Source organism: Pristis pectinata, chromosome 5 (assembly GCF_009764475.1).
Source record: "Pristis pectinata isolate sPriPec2 chromosome 5, sPriPec2.1.pri, whole genome shotgun sequence".
Taxonomy (NCBI): domain Eukaryota; kingdom Metazoa; phylum Chordata; class Chondrichthyes; order Rhinopristiformes; family Pristidae; genus Pristis; species Pristis pectinata.
This window is the reverse complement of record NC_067409.1, coordinates 104,351,777-104,364,625: the sequence shown is the minus strand read 5'-3', so window position 1 is coordinate 104,364,625 and position 12,849 is coordinate 104,351,777. Positions and strand designations below refer to the sequence as shown.

Genomic DNA, 12,849 nt, shown 5'->3' with positions numbered 1-12,849 from the left:
TTAGCCCAGAACAAATCCCTGGTGCCAAGAAAAGCTTATGCTGTTCACCCTCTGAAGTTCCCTCCACTATATGGCATTTAAGATTAAGATATCTTTATTAGTCACATGTACATTGAAACACACAGTGAAATGCATCTTTTGCATAGAGTGTTCTGGGGGGAGCCTGCAATTGTCGCCACACTTCCGGCACCAACATAGCGTGCCCACAACTTCCTGACCCATACATCTTTGGAATGTGGGAGGAAACTAGAGCACCAGTAGGAAACCCACGCAGACATGGAGAGAACGTAAAATCTCCTTACAGACAGCGGCCGGAATTGAACCCAGGTGCCTGGTGCTGTAATGGTGTTACACTAACCACTACACTACTGTGCATGCCTGACATATTTAAAAAAATTATAGGACAAAAATGAACTATTTAGGCCATCTATTGGTTGTTGCAGAAAGTGTTCAAAGTTGTGAATTACCATTGTAAAATTCCTGTTAAAAGATCATTGATGGGCTTGATAACATTGTATTACATGGCACTTGACATCCCCATTACAAATCTGCATACCCTTCAACTCACTGCTGCCAGTGCCATAGGAGAATGCAGATGGATAGATATATACATTACTTGGAAAGTATAAGCATAATTATTCAGTTTGTATTTGGTAATCTGAAAGTCTACACTTGCGAAAGGAGGGTAGTAGAACTGGAATTGAACCTGCTAATACTGTCAGGAATGTAGCTATAGAAATAACACTAAACACTGCCCTTTTCTATCTCAACTCTTTCTCAGAAAGAGAAATTTTAAATCAAGTACTTCAGTTGAATGTTGTATCGATAGTCTTCTTAGGCAGTCCCTCAGGATTGAGGATAACCTGTTTCCACTGCAGGTTCATGGGTTCTGTCATGGCTAATGAGGCCATTATGGGAACCATAGTCTGGGGAGGGCAAGGGGTTGCTGATGACGTAGATAGGTGTATGCCCCTTCCACTGCTTCTGTGTGTTCCTGATGCATGACCTTGCTGAGTTCCTGCACTCTCTCTATGCTTTAGCTCATGGATGTCTTCCTTCAGGTCCCTGTTAAGCTTCGTTTTCCCTTGAACAGAGGTGGACTTGTCAATCCAGAAATGCTTTCTGTCTGTGGGTGGTTAATTCCTTGATCTCCTTGTGATTCTTCATCAAACCCGTCCTTTTTTTTCTTGTCAGAGACATAATGTGTCTCTTCACATGGTAGACTTCAGGGCAGCACATCAGCTGTGGACAGTTTATGGGTCCTGTAGTCAGGGAATTGGTAAATTGGTTTATTGGTTTATTATCGTCACATGTACTGAGGTACGGTGAAAAATCTTTTTTACACGTGCCATCCATACAGATCATTTCATTACAACAATGCATTGAGGTAGTACAAGGGAGAGCAATAACAGAATGAAGAATAAAGTGTTACAGTTACAGACAAAGTGCAGTACAGGCAGACAATAAGATGTAAGGCCATCTTAGAGTCATAGAACTTAGATATAAAGGAGTAGAACAATTACAGTAGAAGAACTGAATAGATAAAAAACACTGTGATGATGGAGGAACTCAGCATCCGTGGAGAAAAGCAGGCGGTAATGAATAGAACAACTTGCAATGAGTCGTCATGCTCTGGTGCCATTGATCTCCTATTAATGTTAATTAAAGCTATAGAAAACAAACTGCTTGCCACCACTTTGAATGAGGGTCACTGCTTTAGATGGAGCAGCCGTGGTTGCTTACTGAAAGTGGCAACATAAGAAGGTAAGGTGGTAAAGGTGTACAGTATACTTGCCTTCATTGCTTGGGGCACTGAGTATAAAAGTTGGGAAGTCATGCTGCAGTTGTACAAAACTTTGATTAGGCCACATTTGGACTATTGTCTGCAGTTCTAGTCGCTGCGTAACAGGAAGGATGTCGAGACTTTGGAGAGGGTGCAAAATTGGCATGTTTCTCTTGAGGTGCTTTCTAAGAAAAGCTGTTTTTGTGGGGTTCTTGAGAGCTTCAACATTCATCTCCTTGCTAAAGAGCTTCTTTTGATGCTGTTGTTTTGGGCCCAGGTTGATAGAAATAATGTAGTGGATTGTGCAGTGCTCAGTCCAGCAATCGTTGGTGCCTGTCATTTTGAGGGTGATGCAGATGTCTTTGCAGTCCTTATTCCAACAATGATATAATCTAGCAGATGCCAATGCTTGGACCATGGTGTTGCCATGGCATCTTATGTCCATCTCTCTGAAACAGATATTTATTATGATAAGCCTTTTGTCAAGATGAGGACCCCATTAGAGTTGGTCTTCCTACTCCATCCTCACTGAATATGCCTTGCCCAAGCGTTGTGTTCCTTCCCACCCTGGTGTTGAAGTTGTCTAGAATCAGCTTGTTTTCCTTTGGGATATGGATCAAAATTTATTCAAGGTCAGAGTAGAAGTCTACCTTGGTCTTGTACAAAGATTCCAGGGTTGGGTCATGTGTATTGATGAATGTAGTGTGTTGTTTCCATGTTAGGGTGAGGTATGGGCCATAGGGCATTCACTAGTTCCACATGGGAAGGGGTTTGCTGAGATATTCAGCTAGCTCATTCTTCATGGTGAAACTCACTGTGAAGATGGTGTTCCTCTTCTGGTTTGCCCCTCCTGAAGGAGTACCCCCACTCCCCCCCCCCCCCCCCCCCCCCCACCATGATCTTTAAACGGGCCTGCTCAATATGTTGTACTCAGTTTGGCAATGCCAACATCAAAGAGCCTGGGTTTCTGAGCTGACAGCAGAGCAGTGTTCAGCTCTGTTGCTCTTGGGATTGTTCAGAAGAGTTCTTACATTCCACGTCGTGAACTTCATATTACAGAGGGAAAGTTGCCTGTGCTTGGTTATGTTTAATGGGGGAAACCACTCAGACTTCACAGAGCAAGGTCTTGTTCCAGTGCTAAGGTCACCTTATTTGCAAATGGTCACCAAAAAAGACCCTTTAAAACACATTTCTGTAAAATGAGTTAATTGATGCTGTTTCCTGGATTGATCTAGTCTATAAGTTGCTTTGAAAGCTCATTTAATTTTATTGCTGGGAGGTCAAATATAAGGGGAAAATGTACAGTTTGGATTCAGAACTGACTTGCCCATAGAACATGGAGGGTTGTGGTGAAAGGTGTTTTTCTGGCTGCAGATCCGTGACCAGTGAAGTTCCACAGAGATTGGTGCTGGGGCCTCTGTTGTTTATGATAAATGATTTGGATGAAAATGTAGATGGTTGGGTTAATACATCTGCAGGCGACACAAAGATTGGTGGAGCTGTGGACAGTGTAGAGAGCTGCCAAAAGATACAGCAGAATATAGATTAGTTTTAGATGCAGGCTGAGAAATGGCAAATGGATTTTAATTCAGACAAGCGTGAGGTGTTGCACTTTTGGAGCTCCAAGGGGAAAGTATGGTTAATGGCAGGACGCTTAGGAGCTTTGATGTACGGAGTGATCTTGGGGTGCAAGTCCATAGCTCCCTGAAAGTGGCAACACAAGTAGATAAGGTGGCAGAGAAGGCATATGGCATACTTGCCTGCATAGGTCAGGGCATTGAGTACAAGAGCCAGGAAGTCATGTTGCAGCTGTATAAAACTTTGATTAGACCTCACTTGGAGTATTGCATGCAGTTTTGGTCGCCCCATAACGGCAAGGATGCAGAGGCTTCGGAGAGGGTGCAGAAGAGGTCACCAGGATTAGAGAGTATTAGTTACAAGGAGAGGTTGCACAAACTTGGATTGTTTTCTCTGTAGTGTTGGAGGCTAAGGGGAGACCTGATAGAAATTTATAAAATTATGAGATAGAATTCATATATAGGTAGAGATTCAGAGTATTTTTCCCAAGGTAGAAATGTCAAATACTAGAGGGCATAGATTTTAGGTGAGAGGGGGAGATGTGTGGGGCAAGATTTTTTTTAAAGAAACACTGTGGTAGATGCCTGGAATGTGCTACCAGGAATGGTGATGGAAACATATTGTAGTGCATTTAAGAGACCATTTTTAGACAGGCACATAGACATGCAGGGAATGGAGGGATACGAATCACATGCAGGCAGATGGGTTTAGTTTAATTCGGCATCATGATCGGCACACACATCATGGGCTGAAGGGCCTGTTCCTGTGCTGTACTGTTCTATCTTCTATCCACTGTTCATTAGCTGCTGTCATCTTAAGAGTTAAGCATCACTTCTGAACTGAAGATTCTAAGATGTTGCAAATCTCAAGTGGACTTGTAATAGCATAAAATAATATATTCTGAATTACACACGTGTACATGCATATAGAAAGTTTTAGTTGAGTTTTTCTTTAAAACCTTCTACATTCATTATCAAACAATACTAAGTCAACTTAGTGAAAATTAAACTGGAATGAATTAAAGATAACATTAATGATAAAAGACACGATTCGTAAGATGCAGTTGCAAACCATTCTAGTGAAAATCAATATATTAAGCTTGACATTTGTATATAATCGGTTACATTTTCTAGTCAAGTCGATTTCTATCGGCTATCTTAAATAAACTGATGGGGCATTTTACTTCAACCCAATCTCCAGGGTCGCTGTCCTAAAGATTTTCAGTTAGATTTTTCAGTTGGACAAGGAGGATGTTTGTTGTTGTGCTCCATAGCACACTTCCACTTCACTGCTGCTGCCCACTCCCAGCACACATGATGCTGAATCTGTCCTAAATGGCCAATGTGCCATTTCTGCCATCACACTCAGTCCCTGAGCATCCAGCTCATAGCCAGCTCTGGCAGTCACAGGAGAGCAAATTGGGGGTTAATGCATTTCTTAACTAACTCAATAGTATGCTTACATTATCTCAAAAATTAAACAGGGAAATTTTTTTTTACAATTCTGAATATCTGGTACTGCAGGCACTAAATAATAAAGCCTGATGAAAGTGAAGACAAATATTAAGATGTGGGTGAGACTTGGGAAAGCTGAAGTAGTCAATTGGTGGACCTTGTGTTTTATGTATTTTTGTTTGATCTTGTGGTGCTGCCCTGTGAAGCATGTTTTGGAGAAGGAATCATTGATGCAAAGATACATCAGTAAACATTTCTGGTGAGGATGCTGTGCAGGCAACCCAGAACCTAGCTAATGTTAAATAAGGTGTTACACATGAACGTATGACACTCTCCTCTCATGGGTTTCCACTGGACATGTAACATTTAATGTACAAGTGCAAGTAAATGACAAAAAGAAATTTGTTCTGGCTCAAGACTGAATCTGGATACCTCAGTAAAAATGGGAAATGATAGTGCTCAGAAATGAGGCATCAAGTTTGTGTTTATATTTTAAAACAGTATTTGTTCAATGACATTTTTTCCATTACAACTTGTAGTGCACTTATACATTAAAATACCACTCAAAACAAGAAATGTGATTCCATATTTTATTTTAATATAAAAAGTGTTGCACATGAAAATTCCAGAGTTTGTATAAAAGTTTAAAAAAATTCTTGCAAGTGTTATACATATTTACTTAGTAATCTTTATACAGAACCCAAAACCTACATTGCACCTGTGACTTTATACATAAAACATTCCTAAATGGAACAAAAATATTCAGAAACAAAGTTTCATCTAATTACATGCATTCACAGAAAAAACATCGTTTTTCACTATGAATAATCATATATACATAGCTATAAGCAAAAGACATATTAATCTAAAGTTCTGCCAATCCAGAGACTTAGGGAAACTCAACACAATGCAATACCCAACACATCATTTACATTGCTATTTTTGTATCAATCTGGACATCATCCAACTGCTTAAAAACAAATCTCACTGAATCACCATGGCACAGATGCACAAACTCATAGTTTTAGACTGTGGTCTGAATTGAAATGGAAAAACCCAAAAATAGTTACTTTGTATTTGGAATTCTGTGGTCAGATATATCCTGTTAAATATTCTTTTCAATCCAAGTTCCAGATTTTTATTATTGTACAATACATCCAAGTGCATGGAATTTGTAAGTGCAGTGTAAATAGAAAGAGCACTTGGAATGGTGGCGTACTGGCAAACAATTTAAGGTGTAGTATGAGAAGAACTTATTTAACTCTCTCCCATTGGGCCTGCTCACAATATCCTCACCACATCCTGCAGCAGATGAATGTGGGCATCTCCCTATTTCCAACCTGCAATTTTCTACAAAATCCAAAATGGAGAGGTCGATCAATTTACAAAATAACTACTAATTAACTGACTACACAGCTGGAGATAGATGGAAGGTAGTAAAGAATTTTGTTAAAGAATAACAGCATGAAAACCATGGCTGTACTAAGTTTTGAGAGCAGCTCACAAAGGCTAATTCAATACTTGCTTCCCTTCCTTCCTTCCCCACTGTTCTTCACCCACCTTTCCCCCCTGAAAATGTTCTTTTCCTTCAAAGGCAGTAGCTGAAAATGAAATATTCTTTTATCTTTCTCACAGTACTCTCACATTTGCCTATTTATAACTCTAAATAACAAGCATTGACCATGTGTGCATACTTTTTGAGCTGAAGTTACTCAATACTGATTAACAACAGGCCAGAAACATTAATGCCAACACTTTCCCACTTTTGAAATTAGTAAACTCAGGCTTGAAATAACAGAAAACCTGGAAATATGCCATCACATCCTGAAATCCTTCAAGGCAGAGCTCGACAGCATCAAGGTTTTAAGACTACAAAAGTGACATGCTGTGATTAGTTTAATGAGGCTAAGATATAGTGAACTCTTTGCTATTACAAAACATTTGCTTCATCATTGTCTGTGTTCAAATATTCAATATTAGTACCTTCTTTGACAAACTTTAAAGAATGTGCCATTCCAATTTTTGATTTTAATCAAATGATGACTAAAGTAAAATAGCATCACCATACTCCCCTCTGTACACTTTGATAGACTGTAATTCACTTTATAGTAAAGATTCCTCAATCATCTTCTTTCTTTAGGCCCCGGCTCACATAGCAGTTCTGAGCACAATGTAGGAGTCCAGTCAAAAATAACAGCTTCTCTTAAATATGCCTTGAACTTGATTGGTAAGGGGGTTAAGGGTTACGGGGAGAAGGCAGGAGAATGGGGTTAATGACTGAATGGCGGAGTAGACTCGATGGGCTGAATGGCCTAATTCTGCTCCTATATATTATGGTTTAATATGTTCCCCAGTTGCCCATTCTGATTATGCACACTTTTTATTGCAGTGTCATGGATAACTTTCAGGGCAAAATAATATCTTCCCAAATATGTTTCCCTTTTTTAGCAGGGGAAATGTTATTGCTGACCACAGTGTCTTCTTTATCCAAGCCTTTGATTGGAATGAAAGAGGAGGAAAATATTACCTGAATGGGAATTAATTATAATAAAGGTTTAAAATGAAGAAAACCATATTTATTAGTTATTATTCAACAAATGTAATTTTTCTGTTCATTTAACTATTTGCTAATCTTACACCATTATGTTAAGATTGTACTTCTGAGCCGGTTAACTTTGTATATTGCAGCCATCACATTTGTTTCTTTTCAGCATTGGGGAAGGACCCTGAAAATGGGAATTATTGAATAACTGTTTGTAAAGAGCCAACATAGCATGATGACAGCCTTCAGTGTGATAAAACCCCAATTGGATGGGTGTTTTTGTATTTTTTTTTCAAAAAGGCATATAATCAATAACAAAGTGAGGTTGGGATTGGTAGAAATGAAAGAGCAGCAGAGTATTCTGTTGTAACCCAAAAGACCCGAGTAAAATTGGGAAGCGAACAACATGATTTTATACGTTGTTCATCTTTGCTGCTCTGACTGATGTTTATACACAATGCACATTGGGGTCATATTAAACTGGTGTTATGTTGCAATAAAAAGCTTTGGGAAAATTGACAATTATTAAAACAACTTCAGACAGTGGGCATCCAAATCACAGTCTTTTGGTTGCGCTACATGGAGTAGGTCGTATCTTGGCTCTGCTCCACTTACCTTTTAATTCCTCATGCACCACCCTTTAATGAGACTTCTATAATACTTTTACAAGATTGATTTTGACTTTTAAGTGTCGGAATTAATACCAGAGCTAAGGCTGGAGCTGATAGCAAGGGTAACAGAGACCGTCAACCCAATTTGGAAGCTATCTCTAAACTGGATAAAAAGCTTGACCAGAGATTTGCCACTTTGGAAACGCTGTTAAAAGATATTGAAGACAGACAGACCACACTCACACAGGAGCGCGCTAGACAACAGCAATTAATTGCTGAACTGGATCAAGCTGGCAAAAAGAGATCGCAGGCTGGACTTATTGGAAAAAAATTTAACTGTGACCAAAGACTGGAACAGAAAAGACAGAGGATTATTGATTTAGAAAGCCGCAGTCAGAGAAATAATGCGAGGATCATCGGCCTCTCTGAGAATGCTGAATCTGGTAATCCCACTGAATTCTTTTCTAAACTTCTGTTGGATGTGTTTGGCCCTGAAGTGTTTTCTATAAGCCCTATACTTGATCGTGCCCATTGAGCGCTAAGACCAAAACCGCCGGCAGAGCAAAAACCCTGGCCAGTAATATTGAGATTTCACTATGTGAGTACTAAAGAACATTTGATTTGAATTGCTCGTCATCGAGGAATGATCCAATATAAAGATTGGAAGTTTCATCTGGTTGAAGGATACACCCCAGAAGTTATGGAAGAGAGACTGCTTTACAAACCAATTATTGTTGCAGCTTTATCAAGGGAATTATCAACCTGCATTACTGTTTCCAGCCCGCCTGAGAATTTTACTTCCTGACAAATCACACCGATGGTTTAGTTCCGTTAAAGAAGCCGAAGATTTCCTCCAAGGTTAACTTTTTGACTCCAGATGGTCACGAAATGTGCTTTTCTTTGATTTTATACTTAATTGGTCTACTAAGCAATGATTAACTTACAGGTTTAAACGCTTTTTATTCCCAGAGATATTTTCCTGCCCTTTGTTAATATTTTCGTGCTTGGTTCTGAAACATGGATACTTACCCATGTTTCAATTTAATATTTTTTCTCTTTATTATTTTACTTTAATATTTTTAATGATCTGTTTAGGTAATAATTAAGAATTTAACTGAGTGACTGATTGCTTTTTTCTCTTTGAAATTAAAATAAGACTATTTCTTAAATGTCAACTGTTTATATTTGTGACTTTGTTGAACTTTCTTAGCAAGTCTGTTTACATTTTGAAAAGTTGCTTTGGCTGTTTTTTCCCTTCATGTCTAGACTATTGATAGTGCCTTGCATTCTTTTCAACTTGGAGATTTGCCACCAAAAGAGTTGGGGTTAAATAATAGTGGGTAGCATTCTGGCTGCCTATTGGCCAGTTTTCAGGCTTTGGTGGGTGGGGGGTGGGGCTGTTTTTAGGTTAGTTGTTTTTTTCTTCTTCTGGACTGATAAACTACTAATATGTCTGAATCCAGCTCCTCTGAACTTTTTTTTACCTCTTCCTGTTAATGAATCTCCTATGCAACAAGGTTAACCCTTTACATACCATATTTTTTTTAGTCTATTAAAATGGATAAGATGATTAATTTTGTTACATGGAATACAAACAGCTTGAGTAATCCAATTAAGCGTAAGAAGTGGGCATCCAAATTAAAAATGGTGGTAGAAATATAAAACAGCTTCTTCAGCATTCAAAAAGTATCTTTTCTTATTTTTCAAATTTATTTCAGGAATAGGATTATAATCATTAGGGTTTACTTTGGAGTCCTGCTTTTCAGTGAGCAGTACTTGATTTTCAGTGACAAGTAACTAAAAACAAAAATGATCTAGTGTTTGCACAAATCTCTCCAAAAGTTTAAATTTTCGTACTTTGCATAAGTAAAACAAATCTCTTTTTAAAAATATTGAAATAATTTTTTAAAGTCTTTTTTAAAAATTTTAGGGTATAGCAAATTTAACACAAAAAAATCTTTTAGTTATCTCTGAAAATTTATACCAAAATGGATGTTCATATTCAGGCATATTCCATAACTGCAGTTCCAGACTGTATCAACACTTACTTTACACCTCTGCATTAAGAGAAGATTTTAGGTAATAATGGTGGGGAAGGGAAGGTGGGAATTGTTGCCTTTTATCTTTCATTTCACAGCTTGTTGGATGTGATTTTTATGGGTTATTTTTTTTTCCAAAGTTTAACTTTTCACACAAAGTCTCCAGTTCCATTAGGCAGTTGTTTGCCACAGGAGGAATTGGTTCAGTGACTGATGCTTTCCATTTCTGAACGGCCTCCAGAGCTCCCTTTGGATTGCTAGGAGCCAGGTCGTAAACTGCATAAGCTGCTGATAACTGTACAGGCCATGGGACACCTGAAAAAGTTGTAGATCAGAAATCATGATCACACACACTGTACAACATATAGTCAGCTCAAAACACAAGATAATCATATTGTGCTATTTACAATCAGTAGTAGCGACTTTTATCACTTTCTTATGATGGTGCTGTGATATTTGGGTACAGAGACTTATTAAGAAATAATCAGCACATGACATGCAAGCTAAAGATATACCATTAGTACTGGATCTGATTTCCTCTTCAAACCAAGAGTTGGCTCCTGTCCTCTTCAGCCTCAAGTTTATTTAATCAAGGGGTAAGGATACTCCCTAAACCACCCAGTGTTCCACACTTTCCTGACATAAAGTTGAACTTAAGAGCTAGCAGGTCTAACATGTACTGACGGAAATAAAGAGAGATAAAGAGGAACATTTAGAATTAATACCTCTCTATTAACACAAAACTTGCGAAAGAAACCAGCGCTTGTTTATTTCAATTATGACAATATACTTTACCTTCTTTTTACATATACTTTGGTGTCCAAAGACGTACATGCAGAATTTTGACTGATGTTCCAAGCTAATCAAAGTAGTGATCAGGGACACTCGCAAAACGTGCTGCAAATTCATTTCAAGAACCCAACATCAACCAAGGAAGAGGCATTTCTTTGTCCAAGGAGATGGCATGTGTAAGATTCATGAAAATGCACAAGACACTGCCACTGGAATGTCTTTCAATTACACTGCTGAATTCGCACTAGTTAGTTTACAGAGGACGGCACCAAATTATATTTGACTGAACTGGCAGAACCTAGGATTACATAGTTCTTGGACCAACTCCGATAATCAGATAATCTTGGCTGCCACTATCCTTAGGGTAACTGTTTGCAGATGAGACACTGGCTGGATGATCCAACTCATTGCTGGTCTATAAGTGGCATAGATGGTGGCAAACCTGCCAATCATGATCCACTTATCCTCCATGTCAAACTCCTGGTGGTGTCCCATAGTCTTCATCAGCAAATCCTGCACAACTCTGTTCTCATCAGCTTCTGCAGATGACCGAGTGACTAGTCCTCAGGTGCAGTGATGATGTAACTTTTAAAACACACCCCAATCCTCTCCCCCCTACCCTCACCACCTGAAAAACTATCCAAGTAGTAATGAAGACATCCATCAATTAAGACTTCCTAATCTTTGGACACTTGGTCCAACATGCAACCTCTATCACAGGAAACAGCCATGAGTAGCTGTTATATGATTTCACTCTCCTGTATCTCAAAAGCTTGAGTTACTATTGTAAAGTTTGTAGGGCCATTAAAGCTATTAAAACAGTGGAGAGTTTGGACAACAGCTCAGAAGCATCTGGTGGAGATTAGATGTTTACCTCAACTATGAGGGAATCAGTGAAAATATCAAATCAAAGAAGTACATCCACAAGATGTTTGGTCAATTTTATCCCATGTTGGAATCAGACTGTAATCTGAAAAGCCATCAAATCCATTTTAAGTCTGAATTTTGGATATTTATCTCTTTAGGGAGATTTTAAACTTGTTTCCTAGAGGTGGTGGGGGGGTGGAGAGAAATGGGTCAGAAAGTGGTTTTCTGATTTTCAGTTATTTTATATTAAATCACTGAAAAGTGAAGAGACAAAAATGTCTGCAGAATTTTTTTTAAAAGCAGTTTACAGATGCATGATAGAAACTGACAGACTAGGTCTTCAAAGGATTTTTTAAGGATTCCAGTCCAATGAAAGAGATGACTTATCCAAAGAATCTCTCGTAATGATGACAAATATTTTCATTCACCATCATAATGTGTGAAACCAACTGAGCAGCAAACTGAACAAGTAATCACAATGAAGACTAATTTAGGCCAATTAAGGCATAGGTTTTCAATTAACCCCCAGGTCATAAACCTGTTTGTAATTTAACAAAATAGTGATAAAGACCTTGAATTGAGGTGGTTAATTAAGTATTGTCCCAACTCTGCCTGGATAGTCAGTGCAAGGCTGGGAGATTCCACTGAGGCACTGAGCTCAATGGAGGGCTCAGCAGTGCACTGGTGGATTGAACAGTCAGCAGATCAATGGACTGTTACTTGCATTTAACGCACTGCCTCAAGTAAGTGAATTTCACCTCTACTGACTGGAAGAATCTAATGGCTATTAAAATAACTAAAATAAGACTCTATGCATTTTCCCACATCCAGCTTGCAACATTTGGCAACTTTCAGTAACATTTCATAGGCTTAAAGCCCACGACTGCAATGTTGTCATCAGGAGATTGTATGGGTTACATCTCATGTGCCATTTTCTGTTCTCACTTTGATCCTGGGGACTCTATTGATGATGCTTCAGATGTATACTTTGCTTTCTCAAAATGGTCCACCTGGAATATTTAACTTTTGTGGCTGGTATCTTTCCATCTCAGTCAGGAAACATGAGAGATAAGCCTACTGAATCATATTTTTTCCCACTTACATTTTACAAAGACTTATTTATTTCCATAGTTTCCCCTTCTTCAAGCCACCTGCTCTATTGTGGCACCAGATCTTTTGTCTC

At 38.6% G+C, this 12,849-nt stretch overlaps 1 protein-coding gene across 1 annotated transcript in view; it reads right to left on the bottom strand.

Moving 5' to 3' along the window:
• Nucleotides 1–5,424: 5,424 nt before the first annotated feature.
• Nucleotides 5,425–12,849, bottom strand: part of ice1 (KIAA0947-like (H. sapiens)) — a 54,989-nt gene continuing 47,564 nt past the window's right edge. Inside the window, exon 19 of the mRNA XM_052016430.1 lies at nucleotides 5,425–10,322. Within this exon, the coding sequence (XP_051872390.1) occupies nucleotides 10,123–10,322 (200 nt within the window). The 3' untranslated portion in view covers nucleotides 5,425–10,122. The remainder of the gene's footprint in view (nucleotides 10,323–12,849) is intronic.